This window comes from Fringilla coelebs, assembly GCF_963513975.1.
Source record: "Fringilla coelebs genome assembly, chromosome: 6".
Lineage (NCBI taxonomy): Eukaryota > Metazoa > Chordata > Aves > Passeriformes > Fringillidae > Fringilla > Fringilla coelebs.
This window is the reverse complement of record NC_140034.1, coordinates 44,604,441-44,623,943: the sequence shown is the minus strand read 5'-3', so window position 1 is coordinate 44,623,943 and position 19,503 is coordinate 44,604,441. Positions and strand designations below refer to the sequence as shown.

Here is a 19,503-nt window from a genome sequence, read left to right as displayed (position 1 = left end):
AGGGGAGACAGCTGGGGGGGAGCTGGGGAGACAGGGCTTCCACTGTCTCCCCAGCTGGGGGGGAGCTGGGGAGACAGTGGAAGCCCTGCCCACCTGCCCCACCTCGGGGAACACATTTAATTGTTTTCAAGATATCTGTACCACAAACATCTGTACAGCCTGCCATTGCCATGGAAATGACTAGGAGATTTTGTTCCAGATTCTCCAAGACAGGAACGTTGTTCAGTGAACAAGACCAATCCAAAGATCCTGATGCTCAGAGTTACTTGTACTTACCTTCACCCTAAAGGAAAAGGAAAGCAGTTCTCATTAAAGGGCTGGCTGAACTATGAGTTAGGAGGATCATCCATTCCAGGAAAACAGCTTCTTCCTCTAAGGGCAAGATTCACTTAAAATTTCTTCTGTTTCATCATCTGCTCTCGTTGCTTGATACTAGGTTAGCAAGCCCTAACCTCACTCTCACGCACACTGATCATAAATACCTACAATGGTGGGCACTGTTTAATTGCTGCATTGACCCCCTTTCCCTCACATGTCCAGTTGAATGACATTTCTGCAAACCAACCCCCCACCACTACATCCAGCGAGGCTGCCAGAGGAGTATGAACCTGCCAGCAGGAGCACAGGGCACAGAAGGGCTGCAGGTAAAAGTATGCAGAGACTACCTTCAGCTTTCGCTCATACAGCCAGAAATGCTTGTAGAGCATAGCATCCAGCCACAACGCCTGTGAATTCTAGAAGAAAGAGCTGCGTTAGTGTCATTTGTCATCAGCTGTTTCCTGGACACTTCTGACTTTAAGGCAAGCACTTAATAACCCATCTCTCTCTCCTTTAACCCATTTTATGACACAGTACAATTAAAGACCCCACAAGACGAGTCACCATGGCTGTGAGCATACTCTCCAAAGTGTCTGTGTAGTCTTCCCTGAACTGAATGGACTGCACAGAGAGATCCACCCACTTTCTAAAAACATACACACCCTGGCATGACACAAGGCCTTTCCCAAAGACTGACGAAGTTACAAGTATTAGGTTCACTCTACACTTAATTCTCTCCACTAATGCTTTCACCACTGGGTAACACAGTGGCTGCGTAAATCAAGCTCTTGATCTTCAGGGCAGAGAGAGTTGGACTTGACATCCTGAGCAGCCAACAGTGGATTCAGCTGACCCAAGAGCACCTGTTTTAGTATGAAATTTGTGTTTCTAGATACAAAAACTCAAAACCTTAATCCACAGTATGAAATTTGTGTTTCTAGATACAAAAACTCAAAACGTTAATCCACAGTCGAGAAGAAACACAAATACTACAGACCAAAGCAATACACAGTTATGTCAACTCTGATGTTTCAGACCTGTTTGAAAAAAATGGCTTAGAAAGCTGACATACATACATACATACAAACAATCCATTGTGTCCAGAAGTTTCCTAACATTCTTTTATTAAAAACCAAAGAGCCAAAGATTGCCCTGATGCTCTTCATTGTTATAAAGCAGACTCTGAAGTATTAAGTGAATTATGTATGAGTGAAGAACTCCAACTGATGCAGAGTTTAAAACTAGGTTTACAGTTTCCTATTTTATTGGCATGGATGTATTTCTAAACTTAAAAACCTTTCTGGCAAGTTATCTCAATTTCTTATGACAAAATTTCTCACAACACACAAATATTTACAACATATACATATTTTTTCATTCTTTTACAACTGGTTCTTAAAAGACAAACAATTCTTAGGTTACCACAGAACAAAAGCTGTGACTTAGTTGTTTTTAATTTGATAAAACTATCATAAGTTAAAGTGAATAGATTTTTCTTTAAATTCCTTGTAGCATTTTACAAGTGCAACAGAAAAATATGAAGAACCAATTTAGGATAGCTGCAGTTCATTGGATAAATGTTGCCCGTCGTAATCACATTATTTCACAGCAAATTCTTGAAAAAATAAGCACCAATCATTCTTGCAAAGAACAATTTTATCTAAAAGTATTGAAAAGTGTTAAATACAAGGTGTTTAATTTACGTAACAAGCAATAAATACACCATATCCAAACTTTATTCTGCATACTGCTACCCTTGTACATATAATGTACTAAAAAGTCAGCAAATTGTCAACACCTTTTCATATTTTTTTTCTCTTTTTTTAAAGAAATCAATTTGACTTCCAACCAACGGTTTGCTACTATAACAAAGGCCACAAACAGTACGTCTGGGACAGCATACAGTGTTAAAACTGACAAACTCCAAGGGGGAAAAACCATCTAGCAAATAAATTGGAAAGCTGTAGATCATTGCTGGTGATGTTAACATATACTAGAAAACCTTAATATGCTGCTACTATGATTTTGTAAATTGTTTAGTCAAATATTGTAAGAGCAAACTAACGCTCCTACTGATCAAAAATAATTCTGTAGCCACACTGTATTCTCATTGTCCTGCATGGAAAGATCTGATGCAATTTCGTAACTTTGCTTGAGCCTTTATTTTACAACAGAGCATTACCTCTAACTTGGAATTGCACATAAGAAGGCTATTAAAAAGTACAATAAAAATCTGCACAAATCAGACTTAAGAAGAGTCAGTATGCTGTACACTTTCTACAATATTACGCTGATAGGTGAATAAAGAAGTGCTGCCACTAAGTTTTCCAGAAAGTTCTTTAGTTGAGGAATAATCAAATGGAATTTTTGTTGGGTTTTCTATTATTATTTTTTTATTATTTTTAAATTTTTTTTAGAAATGACATCCAGGTCAGTTTAAGACCTATAAGCTTATGCATTGAGCCTTAAAGACTGATCTTCTCTCCTCCTGGAAGAAATATCAATATCTATTGAATCCTTGCCAACAATAAGCCTTAATCTCTTCGCTGGAGGAAGAGGAATAAAGTCATCAAATTCATCATCATAGTCATCTTCCTCTTCATCGTCCTCTTCTGATGAAGATTCATCTGCTGTTTCCTCTTCATAGTGACCATAATCATCTACTTCCATTCTCGACTCCAAAAGGGAGAGAGTTTCACTACAACATACACCATTTTCATGAAGGTCCTCTGGGTACGTCCCTCTGTTTTCGTCCTCTCGTTTTAGCTGTATTTTTAATTTTGTTGAACTATTGCCTGATCCTGAGTTAAACCCATTATTTAGCTTTGCTACATATAAATTATTATCTTTTTCATGGTCTTTACTTAATTTTATGCTTATTTTTGAAGAATTCATTCCATCACTCTCTTGATCATTTGCCTTGCTACTGCTATCATGGCGCCTACGAAGAGTCAGTTTAGGGATCCCAGAGCTATTTTCAAGGATAAGTTGTGCATCATACCTCGTGATTCGTCTTTTCTTTTTACTTTTTGCAGTTCTAAAGCTGTCTTTTGCTTTAAAATTGTCAGTTGTTACAGAGCAGCCACCAGATCCAGGGATACAGTCTTTAAACCCAACAGGTGTGTCTACCACGTTATTCCTCTCTTGGAGTTCTGAATGAGAACTAATCAAATCTGGTACTTCATCCTTCATAGGCGTGTTGTGCATAGTATCAGTTTCCTCTGTTTTTGAAGATGGTTTCACAAGCTTTCCTTGTCGAGATTTCTTTTTTGATGTACCTGCATCACTTTTCTGGCACCGACCCTCTCCTTTATGTGATGGTCCATGAGCCACATCGTTGTCGTTTAACGCACGAGACTGCTGCTCTGCAATGTCCGATTGTGTTCCAGTCAAGTTACTCTTATAGCTATCCAATGTATTTGGTTCAAGCTTTGTGTCAGAGGTCTCCTTCAAACTCATCCTTGTTCTCATCGACCTCCTTGTGATGTATGTGCAGGGTGCAATATCACCATGCTCATAAGCACCTTTCACAGAATTCAGTTTATGTTCTCTCGCTGCATGCCTCGTTAAGCATCCGCTAGAGACTGCAACTTTGACTGGTCCCTCCAATTCTTTATCCTTTTTAATGGGCAAGTTTTTATACAAAACTACTTTAGGCTCTTTGAGAACTAAATTTCCCATTTCAAGCTTTCGAGAAGCATTCTTTTGCTCTGGCCTTTTGCACTGATTTCTCAACTTTATCTTTGAAAGTAAAGGCTTTGCAGGCTTTTTCAGTCTCTTTGGTACCCTGGAATTATTTATATGAGTTAGTTTAGATGAGGTAGAGTTTGATGATGCTGGAATTCTTGATATAGACTGTCTGGTTAATGTTCTATTTTTGCCGTTCTTTTTTACGCCAATTGAAGATTTTCTGTTAGCTGAAAAAGAAAAAGACAGTTTTGTTATGACACTACTATATCCTGAATTTCCCACTCCCAAATACTGCAGTTATTTAATTTATTTGGGGAACCTCAAAATAATCCATGAGACAGGACAGACAGTATGCAGTAAGGAATAAGACTGCTTAACTTGCAACTCAACACATGAAAGGAATTGCGAAACAGGCCACAAGTACATCAACATTTCCAGATACACTTCCCCTCACTACCCCCAGTGTACCAAGCTGTGTTTTTACTGAATTTCTTCTTCTACCAATTAAAAAACCCCCCAAAACTATCTGACACTATCCACAGCTTTTGCTGGGTATTATTCCAATGAAATCGGATGGTCAGCATGATCTAATATTATCTCCAGGATTTTTTTCATGGAGAAGGAGGAAAAAGCCCCAAATACTTTTATCTAATGTAATGGTTTCAATTTCAGGTGAAACTACTGTGGAAGGCAAAGGAGTTTTGTCTGCTCAACAGAGGTGCAACTCTAAATACTGGTAATAAGAGAGCATAAAAAGATTTGGGGACATTTTTCAGGTTTTTTTTTTTTTTCCATTGGTTGGTTGGGTTTTATGTTTTGTTTTTGTGTTTCATTTTTTTAATATCACAGCAGCAAACAGACAGATGGAACTGCAGTATTTTACATAGCTCCAAACCTGTTTACCAGTTAAATCAAAGTTTAAATTATTTGTATTTTGCCCATACTGAGGTTGGTGGAGGTGGGGAAACCAAATAAATCACACTCCCTACTCCATGGAGAGAAGTCTTGCAGGAAGATTGCAAACAAAAATCCTTTCCAATTTCTTCTGAAATTACTAACTGTGCACTTTCACTGCACAAGAGGTGCCGGAACTATCAATTCTGGATGTGGAAAGGGAAGAGCTGCCCAATTTAAAAGACCTCTAAAAGAAACAACTATTTGTTTAGCAATATCTACTAAGAGTATTTATTTAAAAATCCTTTTCCTAAGAATTCAAACTATGTAAGTTTTCTTTCCTAAACCATACTACTGCCTGTGGTAGTTCACTGTATTTTGAAATACAGAAATTACTAGCAGGACTTTAACTACCATGTTTATAAATATTTGCTTTTGATATTAAAAAAAAAGAAAACAAAAGAACATACCACCTATTGTTATTCAAACACTTGTGGAAACCCATGAATTTGCTGTTTAAATTGCCTTCAGATTCTTGAATAAATTAGTTTTAGTGACCAGTATGTGAGAAGCATCTCAACACTAAGAGAGAAATTCCATCACTGTGGAAGTTTTCCATGTTTTTGTGAAGCCTTTAATGACTCCAAGCTCTTCCCCTTACTTACTTGCATTACCTTTTTCCTGAGTGGTATCTGCATCAGTGTTAGAGCTGACAGACTGGCTATCTGAATTCTTGCTGCTGTCACCCAACTTTTTAAGTCTGTTCAATCGTTTGTCTGTTTCTCTCAGTCCATATTTACTGTTAATCACAGGAGTAGGTGCTGGCAATCCCACTCTTGATTTAAAAGCACCAGTTCCACGTCTACAAATAAAAAGAGGACACAAAGTATTAATAAATCTTAATGTAAACTTAGAGCTTTGTTTCATATACAGTAGTTTGGATCCCGGGTGTAATCTGGATCAATGACACCAATAGCCACAGAACTAGTTAGCATTTTGTGGGCTTGTTTTCTCTTCTACCTGTCATCTTGGGTGCCTAAATGTCTCAGCTGGCCAGCAAGAACAGCAGGATCACCTAGGAAGAGTACATGGACATATGCAGAGAGGTGCAAATCTTCCTGGTAATGACTTGGGGAGGTTTGAAAGAAATTGTATTGTGCCAAATCTCCCACTGCTCCAAACATACCCACAGATCCCTAGATCCCACCATTTTAACTTTGCAAATTAACACTCTTTACAGCATAGTTAAAATTGAGACATTTAAATATTAATTTTTTTGTGGTACACAAAGTGACTCTTGCCTCATCAGTCCTGAAGCAAGCAAAAAAAAGAGTCCTTACTAACCCCCCCCAAAATAAAATCTTATATATTTGACTGCCTCTGCTACAGCTTTTTAACTGAAAAGCAGATTCCTAAAGTGAGAATTACTCAAACATTAGCTTTAAAAAATAACATTTTCATGTACTTAAAATACAAAAACAACAAGTTAATGAAAACATTCAGACACATAAAACTAGTTTGTCCTGAAAAAGAAAGTATGGCCATATTACACTGAAATCAATGATCTAAAGAACTTGAGAAAAACCCCACATTGTTCCATATCACAAGGGACGAACAATTCTGGTGCCTATTTATTCAACACTTTACAGTCTCCAGGACTGAAGTACTTTTAACTAGCAGCTCTCCATTGCACCTTCACTTGGAATGACATAACTTCACATGAGCTTGGAGGCCCATGCCAGAGTGTTTTCCCTTAAATTTCAAGATCTGTTAGTGACCAAAGTAGCCAATAAAAATGAAAGCAGGATTATTAAACTATTTGCATGCAGGTGCATTAAGCTATTTCTCAGTATGAGCAATATTTTGTCCTTTATAGGGCTTTTCTTCCTACAGTTGGATCAAACAGAACAGTGAGTTCTTTGCAGCTCCTCTTGGAACTGAGTGAAGCTCTCTCAGATGATGCTGAGCCTCCCTGCTCATAGTGAGCAGAAGTTTCAACATGGCAAAAACCAACTATGGAATTCTTTTGACTGATGTGAAGAAACCCGGTTGGGACAGCGCATGTGAAAAACAAATACTGAATGATGAACAGAGAGAAGCAAATACTGTCCAAACCAGTAGATATTAGATATTTACAAATGCACAAATCCCCAAGTTATAACAGCACTGGGTGAAAAACTACTTTGCCCATTGCCAGCAGAGGAGAACTTCAGGTCCGCAAAAAAAAAAAAAAAAAAAAAAAAAAAAGAATTTGCTTTATCAAGTGCAAAGAAGAGGAAAAGTTGGGGATCAGTTCACAATGGTCTTGCAAAAGCTGTAACTGCTTTTTCTTCCAATTCTACTTTATTCAGTACAAATATTTTTAAGAATCTACACCCCTATTTTGTTCTGCCTCATTTTGGGCTAGTCTCCAGAATGGAGAATCAAGAGATTAAGAGAACACAGAGTTCTCAAGAATCATCATCATTGTGTAACAACACAGCGAACAGGTAGGAAGCCATTAGTTTGTGTCCAAAAAGCTGAGTACTCACAATAAAGGACTTTCAGTTTCACAAAATAGATCATGAATATGCCCAATTCCATTTGAAAGCCATTTACATCAATGCATACCTTTCACAGGTGTAGCATTCGCAGTATTCATTGTTTTCTCCAAAAAACCCATCTCCGTAGTAACAAGAGATTTCTTCTCCAGGTTCAATATCTCTTAGAGCTTTCACACATGCTGTATCTCTGCCTGTTGATACGAACTGGAGAAGCAGATGACAGGAAGGGAAAAAAAAGGTTAATCATTAAGGCTGCACAGTATCTGAGTAAGAAATAAAAACAAACAATTGGGGAAGAAAAATTGGAAGGACAAAGAAATAAAAAGTAGAGTACTTTATTTATTTATTTATAATTTCTTGCTTACCTTACAGTTAGGTCTGCAATCTGAAAAAGGTCCAAAAGATAAAGTCAATTAACTGTGGATAAGACCTGAAACATGAATAGTTGTAGATATCTAAAGTAAGGATTCACTTTGACTTCAAAGACTGCAGAATCTCAACTAAATACTGGGAGTTAAGTTAGTACTGCACAAAGCCATACATCAAAAGATTCCTGCTTTGGTATAGCTGCATTTCTGAGCTCTTCCCTATGCTATCACAAATGTCCAGTTTCCCTCCTCTTTAGAGTAAACAGTTCCATCTTAAATCCTACCTGCTCTTCCTTTGGTACAGAAATGCAACACAATCAGCTAAGCTTCTGCAAAAGGTTCAAGAGCCATAAGAAGTTCACCTAATAAAGATGTTACTGCTGACTGAGTTCACAAAGAATTTGAGGTAACCACAATATGCTCCACTAATTTGGTAGCTCCAAAGTCTCTTTCAAAGAAGACAGCATCGCTTCCCAGAGCCTTCTCTGAGTTTCACAGGTGATCAGCTCTGGCTGGGAAAATCCCAGTATGATTTTTCCTACATTACTATAGTATGCCAGATTCAGACATTTTTCTCCAAGCTCTTGTGCTGTTTGGCTCATATTCAACACTTCCGAATTTCTTATGCTCTTCAACAAGCTTTCTATACTTACTACTCACCATGATTGATAAATGCAGCAGGACCAAGCCATAGTTGTGCACAGTTTTTTCGTGTGGAGTACATGACACTGAAGTCATTTTCCCCATGTCTCAGCAGCATGTTTTCTTCCATTTCTGATAGTTCAGCAATACAGCCCACAAGTAATTCTATTTTATCATTCCGTTTCCTTTAATGTAAAAAGAGTAGCAGAAATAAGACTACATGTGCCAAAATTACAAAATAATTTCACAGAAAGAAAAGTTGTTATAGAATCAATTACATCAAATCTGACGTCAGAAACAATTACAACCATTGTTTCTACAATTTCCTGAGGCTGCTTGCAAGAGTTGATTACTTCAGCTTCTGCAATTGTTAAAACCAAAAGCAAGATCTTTTCATTTGTGTACACTCCCTCCCCATCACCACTTGAGAAATTGTGACTTCCTCCAGCTGCTCTTGCTTGTGTTTCCTAAACTCCTTCCTGTGACCAGGAAAACCCAGCATAATGACAATGCTTAGAGCTCCATGGCTTTTTAAATGAGGTCCAGTAGTGACTCCAACAAAGGCAGGAATTCAAGCAAGATGTTTTCCTTACTCATGTGTAGTTCTTCAGCATGAAGCTGGTCCTTGACATAGAGTGAGGAGGGGGAATGACACCTACAAAAATCAGCAAAACCACAAAGCCTTTGTGTGCAGACAGCCCATGTGCCATCATGACTAGAGCAGGGCAGAGGCACTGAATGCTCAGTTTAGTAGGAGCAATGAGTTTCCATTTTCTTGCATGGGCATTGTTTCCACTGCTCTTCAGAGTGGCCATTCTACATTACTCTAACAGAGATGACCATGGAGATACTAAAGGTATATGAAGGACACAAACTAAAAGCAAAGCCTTTTAAGTGCAAATTTCTCCTTTGACAGAGAGTGCTAAGAACTCTAATCTCTAGTTTTGAATCTTGACAGGTTTCTAGATACCAGCTGGTTTAAGATGCAACCCTCCTGTCTTGCTCACTTCTCAGGCTACTCTAGATTTTGAGCATTAAAAGTTCATCCATTTTCAACACACCTACAATGCAAAGCTTCTATCTCAAAGAATCAGCCAAGGGGTGAAATCAAACATCATCATAAAAAAAAAAAACCAAACCAAAACAAAAAAACAACCCACCCCCACCTGCCCCCCCCCCCCCCCCCCCCCAAAAAAAAAAACAACCCAAAAAAACCAACCAACCGAACAAACCCAAAAAACCCTCAAACCCAATCAGTATTTTTTGGGTTATATCATGATTGTGGAACTCTCAGCTCTAGTCATGAAGAGCTGGAGTCCTCAGCATATTTAAAGCTTCCTCTACAGCACATGGAGGTTGTGGTGCCACCAGCAGGGTATCCGACCACTCAATCCCAGTGTGGACATAACCTCATTTCCTCATCTCAGGTGTGCTGGTATGAACGGGCCCTGCCACAAAGCAAAGCTCATACAATTGGTATCTACATTTGAAGTGATTTTAAAATCTGAATTAGGCCAGAATCTGCTGGTGCTGCCACACACATGCTTACAATGAAACTCAGATGTGCCAAAATGAGATGGGGCATGCTGGTATTCCAGCCTTGTGCTTCCAGGAGAGAGCTATCTTGCACAATCAAAATATGCAAACAACACTTGTTTAAAAAAGGCAAAAAACTCATTTCCCCCACAATTATTTGCTGTGTAACAAATCTGCCATGTCATGTTTCTCATGGAAGTCTAACAACTCTTGAATAGAGAAAAACAATTACCTGACTGAAAATAAGATTTAAAAAAAAAAGTATAATGAACACTATATGCATAAACCTAAACATACAAAGGACTACCTTCCAGAGGCATGGATCCTGTATAAAGTACTTAGCAAGAACAGAGAGAAAATTCAATTTTCAAGAAACAATACAAAACTATCTATTTCACTGGTTGCAGTTTTAATTCTAAATCACACTTTAAAATATATTTTTATAGATTCTTTCAAATAATTGACAGAAACAGAACACAACAGTAAACTGTATTTCTTACCATTCTTTTGTTGCAACAATTTTGGCTCCATTTTGCTCAGAAGAATACCGATTACAAGGCAGTATCTCAAACCCACTGTCAGTTGCAAACATTCGTAAATAAATAAACACCTGTAATGAAAAAACCCAGTACTCGTCTGTTACATGTAAAATGAAAGCAGTGAGGAACTTCTTATATAAATAATGACAGTGAACTGTACAAAAACACACACAAAATAGATACTGGAGCAGGATGCTGTCTGCAGAAATGCATTTCTGTAAGTCCTATAATGTTTCTATACATTTAAGCCATACATATTACGTTGATCTTATTTCTTCACAGTGACTTGTAGGAATCCTCACATGGGTATTGAGATTATCCAAAGAGTTTAAGAAAATTAAAGATATCTGTAGTGGCACAAAATTGGTCCAACTAATGAAAATCAATAATTTTTTTCTTAAAATCACTGAATAGTTGCATTCAAGAAATCTCATATCTTAAAGAACCAGTGAGACCCAATAATCTCTAGGAATTCATTTTATTGTTTGAAGTTCTGAAAAGTGATATTACTTCCACAACAAACCTAGATGCTGAAATCAGGGACTGTTGAATCTTTTTTTTTTTAAGTTGAGGTGTGACTGTGTTCCTCTAAAAACCACTCTAACAAAGCAGTACTTTTTCTGCTAAATCTTTCTTGAATTACTAGATTTGGTGCATTTTAAAGTAGGCCACATTCTTTTTGGTTGTACCTGGAAACAATAGACTCATTCTTGAAGAAACATTTTTTTTTTTGGTTAAGTAAACAGTACTGTGATTTTTTTCCTTTGAACTTTGAAAATCAAAAACCGTCATGATACATACAAAATGGATATGGGGTGTGGGAAGTGGAGGAGGAACAGCCCGTATGGGTATAGCCCCTACACCCATAACAAATGGGGTATTTTGAGGTAACAAGGCTACTCCCTTTTCCTTTATCTTCCTTTGTCACCCAATTTAATTGTCACCCAATTGTAAGTTAAAAAAAACTAAAACGAACCCCCAAAACTGCCCAAAAACCAAAAACCCCAAACAAAACACAACAGAAACAAATGATGAAGGGGGGAAAATCCCTTCCTTTCTACACAATAAGAGGCAATGCAAGTTAATAAGAAAAAAAAAAAAAGAGGGTGTGTCTGGTTAGGCTTTAAAAAACAAATCAAGTTTCTCTTAAAAAACAGTAAAACAACATGTAACAGAGCACTCAACTTTACTGTTGCTTTACTGTTGCTACAATCTTAAGAAATGTTTACTTTTTCTTTGCCTTTCAACCATCTGAAAAAGCACATTAATTACAAATACACCTACATGTTCCTTGAACAACCTTTCCTGCATTTTGTTCTTGTTAAGAAAATAGTGCCGGGCCCAGTCACCTGACGTCAAGGACTTGAAGGCTTTTTCTAAGTGCTCATCTTTCTTAAAACGTTCAATCACCTCTTTGAGTTCTTCTTGCCTTCCTTTAATAGGTCGAAATCTGAAATAAAAAAATAAAGCTATTCCAGTCCACCATCAGTCATTCTCAATTCTTCCTCAGTTACAGCACACAGATCTTTTGTTACCCATATAAATATTTAACTCCCTGCATAAAGACACTGACCAACCTTTGCCAAACCCAAAGCCTTTTTATACTGATAAATTCACTACATGGGTTTATGTGGATTGCAAACTTAACATGTGCATTCAGATTAAAAAAATACAGCTCTTAATGACAACACAAGAAGTATCTACAAATACTAACACACAGCAGACGCTACATCTGTGGAAGATTAAGGTTCCAGAAGTTGGTGCGATTGTAAGAATTCTTCCCCCCAAACAGGAAATCCTGGGCATGTAAATATGGAAACAAACACCTGTACATTAGCAGAGAATTCTGCCTTCTTCCCAAAGCTTGAGATTTAAGAAAAGCTATCCTTCATATCTTCAGTAGGAAAAAGTAACAGAAGAAAACCTGCATGACTGCCAGAAGTGGAAGCTCCATTTTTGAGCTGCAAAATCACCAAGAGAAAGTAGCACTTAGATATTTTGCCAAATCCCTATAAATTGTCTTTGACTGAGCACATACCCATATATGCTCTGCTGTGGGGCAGAGGTGGGGTCTGGTACTCTTAAATGCATGCCACACCCCAGGGGACTCTTCACAAAGATAAAAATTCCCCAGGATCATGAGAGACAGTTTTCTGCAGCTCTTTTTACAACTGGAATGTTCTGCTTACAGAGCATATGACAGAAGTGCTAAACAAACGATGAGTTTTGACCAAACATCTAAGAGTAAGTCCTGTTACTTGTTGCTGGAAGTGCATTACTATGTTGAGTTTATTTCCTCTTGCTTGCCAAATGAAATCTGTATTTCATTACAAAAGTAAACAAGGGGGAAAAATTATTGAAGTTGATGGAAGGAAACCTCGATCAAATTCCTCGCTGACACCCTGTTTTTTAAATTGCCATATGAACTGGCTTACCGTCACCTTAGACCACTGAATGTTACAAGTAACTTATTTTAATATGACCACATAAGATTTGCCTCTCCCATGCAACTCGTATAAAGGAAACAAAAAAATGTTACCTTCTGATTTTGTTTCACTTTGTAAAATACCAACAGTTTAATGAGAAATAGTAACAACCATGCGGATTCAGTTTCCTTCCTTAGAAGGAAGATGCTGTATTTATGCACCTGCTACAATGAAGACAGATCTCCGAAGAGCAGAATCACTTTCAGCAGGTTTTCAGCATTCCATGCTACTGCTTTTATAAATCTCTCAAATCTCCATCTGAAAAACTTCCTTGTGACATAATAACTAAGGACCCTTACAGACCCTTTTGAATCCAGAAAATTTTTCAGCATAAATCTGTGGGCTTTCAGAGGACATGGCAAGTAAGGAGTTCTGAGCAGACATCAGGCTCAGTTCTCTTCTGGCTGGGATATGACATTGAACAAGACAGCAGGAATCAGTCAAGAAACAGATGCCTGCTTACAACTGTAGCACACACCATGCCATGAAGTTTCAAATCAAGTTCTCTAATAAAGAATATACTTGTACTGTCATCCCAATAAGCTAACTACCTAACAAGCTGATGAAACCTTATCATGCAAGAAAACTCCCCTAAGACTAGAGATGACACAATCATTATTTTTGTTCTGCAGCACACCAAAGTCTTCCTCAACTCATCAGTCACACATACAAATATCTCTGCTCTCCCAAAACCAGAAAGACTTTGCCCAGATTTGAAAGTCATAACTCACAGAGCTTCCTCATGCATGAAGGGAATTTAAAATCATGTAGCCTGAACTGAACCTGACTAGTTTCAGAACAGGACTTGCACTCACATTCAATTTCAACCAGAAACAACTTTCCCAGCAAGAGAAGGAGGGAGCTCACCAATTTGCACAAATGTGTAACACTAATATGTTGCTTACACCTCTATCTGCAAACATTACACAAGGGAAAAACCCACAGGATTTCCAGTTAGAATTGGTCTTCAGCTATGTCTGTTCTTGCTGGGCTACATGAATAACTACACTCTCTGTTACACTGTATTTTACATGTTGAAATACACCATTTTTTAGCTAAGAGACCTGCAGGAGCAAAGATGGGTGGAAAAGCCATCACATTCAAAATTACATTAGCACCTGAGACAGGCAATGTATGTGCTGATAGACATCATCATACTTATTTATCACCAAGAAGCCTGCTCTAGGCTAGCTAAGAAAGCAGTATCTCAGTTGAACCACCATTGTGGAAAGAAATACAGATAAAAAAGGAGAGCAGATGCTAAGCATAACAGTGGCTCTCAAGACCTACAGATAAAGAAACAATGCATGCTATTTTCTAGCAATTCGAAGCACATCTTACAGGCCCAAGCGATCATATTTTAGGTGTTTCACAACACATTATTCTCAGAGGCTGACTCGATGTGTACCTGACCAGCTAACTGAGGTAGCTTGGAACCTGGCCCCAGCCCCTGAAAGTCAGTGGCACACCTCCATGGGTCACATTCAGCAGGAGTCTCTATGGATTCTTGTCTCATGCACCACACTGATGGTGGAATTCATTTAAAGGATTAGCAGAAACTTTTGTAACACCATTCCTACAAGGTAAGATAGTCAGTGTACGCCCAAGCCCTTCAAAGGCCAAAAAGACGGCTGGAAACAAGAAAGGGATGAAGAGATTGTAAAACCCCCAAGACATCAAGGTCAGATGAATGCTGGACTGCATCGCAGGCATTTCAAACAGGAACTGGGTTTTTCAGAGAACATGACTCTCTGCACCCAGAGGTTCAAGAATTAATACCAACTACTCTCTGCAGTACCTCTGTCAAAAGGTTGCTCTTGCATAGTGACAAGACAGAGGGAATGAAAAAAGATAAACAGGAATACAAACAAGCAAGAAGTATCCACAAGTGCATGACAAGAGGCTGGAAACCAACATTATGTTCAACATTTCACTCCAAGGGTTCCCAAACAGATGAAACAGAACAACACTGTGCACCCTCAGCCTGAGTTAGAGGGCTGTTCACAGTTCAACAGCACATGTAAATTGCACTGAGAGCACATGAAGTTTGTAAGCAAATTCAGAATACTACAGACCAGACTCCTCATGAAAGCTTTAGTTTATCACAGGTATATCTCCATATATACTTTAAAAGGTACCTTCTCATTTGAGACACTGAAGAAGCCAAGAAACCCTAGAAGTCCAATGTTCCTTAAGAATTTGGGTCTGCTGATAGATAATTATACTCCTGGGAGAAATGAAGTAATTAGTTTATTCATTAGTTTTTTGAAACCAAAATGCCAATTGATTTTGAGAAGCAACCTTGTATACTACCATTTTGGTGTTACAGGGTTTCCACATTTACACATGACATAAAAAACACCCCCAAAAACCTATACATCTGCTGAAAGAATCTATACACTGTTTCTGAGCTCCACCATGAAGAGAGCCTGAAAAGGCCCCACAGCTAAATGTATACATATAAAATGAGCCAAAGAGACTGACTTTTAAGTATCAGTAAAACAAGTGACTAGTTCAAAGAAGAGAGATAGAAAAGCACAAGGAAACCAACAGAACAAACCAGCCAACCCAGTCTCTGAAAAAAAAGGCAATTAAAATCAGAATTGTTTATCCAGACTTTTGGTTTCCTCCTCTGAACAGTACCTTTATTAAATTCCATCATGGAAACTGAACAAGACACATTGGTGTTTGAATCTGCTCACAGACACAGATCTTGAACCACCCTATGAGCAGCTTCACAGGTCAGGTCTCATGGGACATGAAGCCTGCTGCAAGACAGTCAGGTGTTACAAGTGAGCTAAGAATGAAAACCTCAGCTACAACAGGGTCTTAAAAGAAATAGTATCAGCCCTTTTTCCTGACAACCTGCAGCACAGAAACTTTTCACACTTCCCTAGAAAATATATTTTTTTTGCCTAGTCAACAAGATCTGATAAAGCTGTGGCTACTGCAGTTTCAAAATCAGATAGAAGATGATCTCATCCCAATTAAGGGAAAACTGACATGGTCTCAACAAGGAAGACGAAGGAAAATGGCTTGGGGAAGCAAAGCTCTTTCTCTCTCAAGTTTCTCTTACCTCAGGAGTACTTAAAGACTCTTGGAACTCCAAGGTATAAAGCCAAAGGTCAGTGAGATGCTTGCCTATAAAGGAAGTTAAAGGAGAGTTTCTGGTAAGTTCAGAAGCACAGTACCTTGCTCAGTCTCAGTCACTGAGAGCACTGAGTTTGAACAGAAAGGATAAATTGATCCTGCAAGAGATCCAGGATGGAACTCCACACAGCATACCAGTGCATGATAAAGAGTTTTACTTCCAAGCCTTGTTTCTTAACTTCTGACTAGAGAACATCAAGAGGAGTGAATTTATCAAAACCATTAGCCTTTTAACAACAGGCACCTTGTCTGGATGGTATTTCTATTTAAGCAGCTCTGGAAAACAGCAAGTTTATGTTCACTTAGTGCCAGAGATTGAGCACAAAAGCTGAAATTGCAAGCCTGTTAAGCATTCAAGACAGCAGAACAAGAGTTGAAAATCATCTATTTAAAATAAGCATAAACAACTTACTTAATTAACATACATTTTGGCTTCCTCCCTGCTCAACCCTGTAGTGTATTTTTTCCTCAAAGCTAGTTATACAAGTTATGATCAACTAGTTCAGCATTTATTGCCAGTGTTTTCATACAGAAAAAAAAACTAATGTTCTTTAAAGGCCAAATTTCAAAATAGTACTTTTAATGAAGAAAGTAATCCACATTACTTAAATTTCTTGAACTGACACTAAATAAACATCGGTGTGGTCAAAATTCCAAAACAGCTGAGAACAGAAATAAAGAAAATTCTCACAATTTAGTAAAGAAGTACTTTTAAAAAATAAATATGGGGAACACCAGAAACCCCCCAAACCAACAACCTAACACTGTCCTATATCCTATTCTGACACTCCGCATGGTGAATTTAATTTAGCAGTTAACATGACCACTGGATGCAAACCATTCCATGTTTGAAGATGTAACACTTTTTCTTGAAGCTAAAAGTACAAATAAGAAAACTGTAAAAGTAAAGTGGTGGGTGTTGGTTTGAGGGGCAGGGCATGATTGTTTAGGGTGGTTTTTTGGTTGTGATTTTTTTTAATTCAAAACATTTGGGAACAGCAAAACAGTTGGTTCCAATGTAACCACTGTGTGATTTATATACAATGAAGGAAGACAAGCAGGACCAAGGTAAAGGACTTTACTGAATTAAGCTATCAGTAAAAATAATATAGAAAAAATGCAAAAATCAGATTTTATGCAAAAGTCAAGAATGATTTTGTAAAGTACACAGACACTGAGGTTTGAAGAATGTAAAAGCTTCCCTTTGAGCCAGGTTACCACTACATAAGAGTTGTGTACCTCTAATCCAGTATCTCCATAGCAGTAGAACACTGAAGCTGGACTGTATGGCCACATAACCTTATTTAGCAGAATCCACATCACTTTTTCAGCCTCCAGACCTTACTCAAGATGAATACTGAACTCTTCAATTATTATATTGAAAGGAGCTAAAGAATGCAGAGGAGATTTAGCACAGGCTCATAAATGCAATGGAACTGCTTCGTGCTTTTTGTCTCTACTGCCTAGTGGAGACTAAGGGATGAAGAGTGATGTACCCTGTCAAGTTTGGTCACCTAAGTGACTGCTGTTGAGGCAGCGTCGAGAGAAGCAGCTTCCTGTACCTCATCCCCAAGCACCTAACGTTTCCAAAGGAAAACACGGAAATTCTTAAGCCTTGGTCCCTTAGTCCCATGTATTCAGACAAAACCACCCACATCATGCACTTGTTTGTAACTGCACTAAGAGCAGCAAACAGACCACAACATATCTGACTTCCTAAACCATTTGTAGATTTGGAGACACATTTTGGAAGTGCTCTCAGTATCCCCTAGCATGATGCTGGTTCTTTAGGGAACCAGGAAACAATACTGACTGGTAACAGCAGCAACATGATTGGGAGTCTGGCTTAAGGTTTACACAGTAACACCTTGGTCTGTCAGATAGGATAAAGAGCAGATTAGCCACTAAGGCATGTAACTTCAAGATTCAGTGCTCAGCCTAGGGAAAAGCACCCAAAAATAAGAAATGGTAAGACAGGCAAGAACTCACTTGGCATTTTACAAGTGTCAGTTTTAATCTCTAGTGTTTGTAAACTTTCAGCCCAGGAAGTGTAACTTGCAAAATGAGTTTTGTTTTTTACCAGAACAAACTAGCAAAGGCTGATATAACAGGATTTGTACCAGAAGCAACAAAACCTCTTAGAACAGTAATACTTGACAAGAACATACTTTCTAAGACATGGGGCTTCTTTTATTAACTGCTAAGCTGCTATTCTGTTGAGATAAGAGCTACAAAATTGATAAAAGAATGACAACTGAGCCTGTAAAAAGGGTTTGAAGCTCTGAAAACATCCTGCTTTCTCTTGGAAATCAAAAGAATGAAAAAAATACTTTTGGGTAAAGCCACTGAGGACATTTCCAGAGCCACATGTTATACTGTCCTTCAAATCCCTAGTGACAAGAAGACATTTCAGAGGAACACTGGACAAACACATTAGAGGATTCCGTTGTAAGCTTTTAAGAAACAGTCTTCAGTTCTTTCAGACATTCCTGACTTGATAGTTTACAGAGCCAACAACCCTATTCCCAAGATGGTGGGCATTCACAAACTGCAGGACTTTATTTTTATACGCTCAGAAAAAACCTCCAAACCAAAACACCAAAACCCAGCAGGTAAAGTAACAATTGTGTTCTTGTCATCACACTTCCATAAGATCATTAACTCAATATAAAAAAGATGGAAAAAAAAGGACATTTCAACATCAACCTATATACTTTACTTTTTTTTTCTTCAATCAATATACTCTGGACAAATCAAATTTACAAACTCTTCAACTGGAAGAATTAAGTAAAAAAAGTGCTTACAGAGAAGACACTCATGCATACTAAAGTACAGACCTGGCTTCCAAAGTAAGAGGAAGAACTTCACTAAGTGATCATCAACTTACAATGGGCTGCAAAAATACAAACCTCTTACATGTTTCCCACACAGCACAGCAGAACAGTGGCACAGACACTTTCACAGGGCATCTTCAAACAAATCAGAACAAGGGAACAGGAAATCTTTGCTATCACCATAAGTGGCTGTTTTATTTTAAGCATACCTCCACACATGAACTATGTAACTAATATGACTCCATGGCACTGAAGCAGAAGATGCCCAAACATAAGCTGCAAATCTTCAATTCTACTACATCATAATATTTGGCATAATATACTGGCACTTGGCATTTCAGAAGCAGTATAGTTTTTTCACACCTGGTTTCCCTTCACCTTCCCTCAAAGCCATTAAAACAACAGTAAGGAGCCCTAGAAAGACTACAGTTTACTAGATGGAAAAAGATAATCTAAGCATCACAGCCACAGTAACAAGCACGTGTCATCACTGCACCAAAAAG

The 19,503-nt window shown here is 38.1% G+C and overlaps 1 protein-coding gene across 4 annotated transcripts in view; it reads right to left on the bottom strand.

Moving 5' to 3' along the window:
- Positions 1 to 1,481: 1,481 nt before the first annotated feature.
- Positions 1,482 to 19,503, bottom strand: part of KMT5B (lysine methyltransferase 5B) — a 28,225-nt gene continuing 10,203 nt past the window's right edge. For 2 of the 4 annotated variants that reach the window (XM_084208246.1, XM_084208245.1), the window contains exons 4-10: positions 11,815 to 11,980; positions 10,492 to 10,601; positions 8,474 to 8,640; positions 7,811 to 7,830; positions 7,513 to 7,649; positions 5,568 to 5,764; positions 1,482 to 4,235 (exon numbers count right to left, since the gene is read on the bottom strand). In XM_084208246.1, the coding sequence (XP_084064372.1) occupies positions 2,770 to 4,235; positions 5,568 to 5,764; positions 7,513 to 7,649; positions 7,811 to 7,830; positions 8,474 to 8,640; positions 10,492 to 10,601; positions 11,815 to 11,980 (2,263 nt within the window). In that variant the 3' untranslated portion in view covers positions 1,482 to 2,769. Of the gene's footprint in view, positions 4,236 to 5,567; positions 5,765 to 7,512; positions 7,650 to 7,810; positions 7,831 to 8,473; positions 8,641 to 10,491; positions 10,602 to 11,814; positions 11,983 to 19,503 lie in introns of those variants that run through there. The other 2 variants (XM_084208247.1, XM_084208248.1) reach the window with 2 other exon arrangements.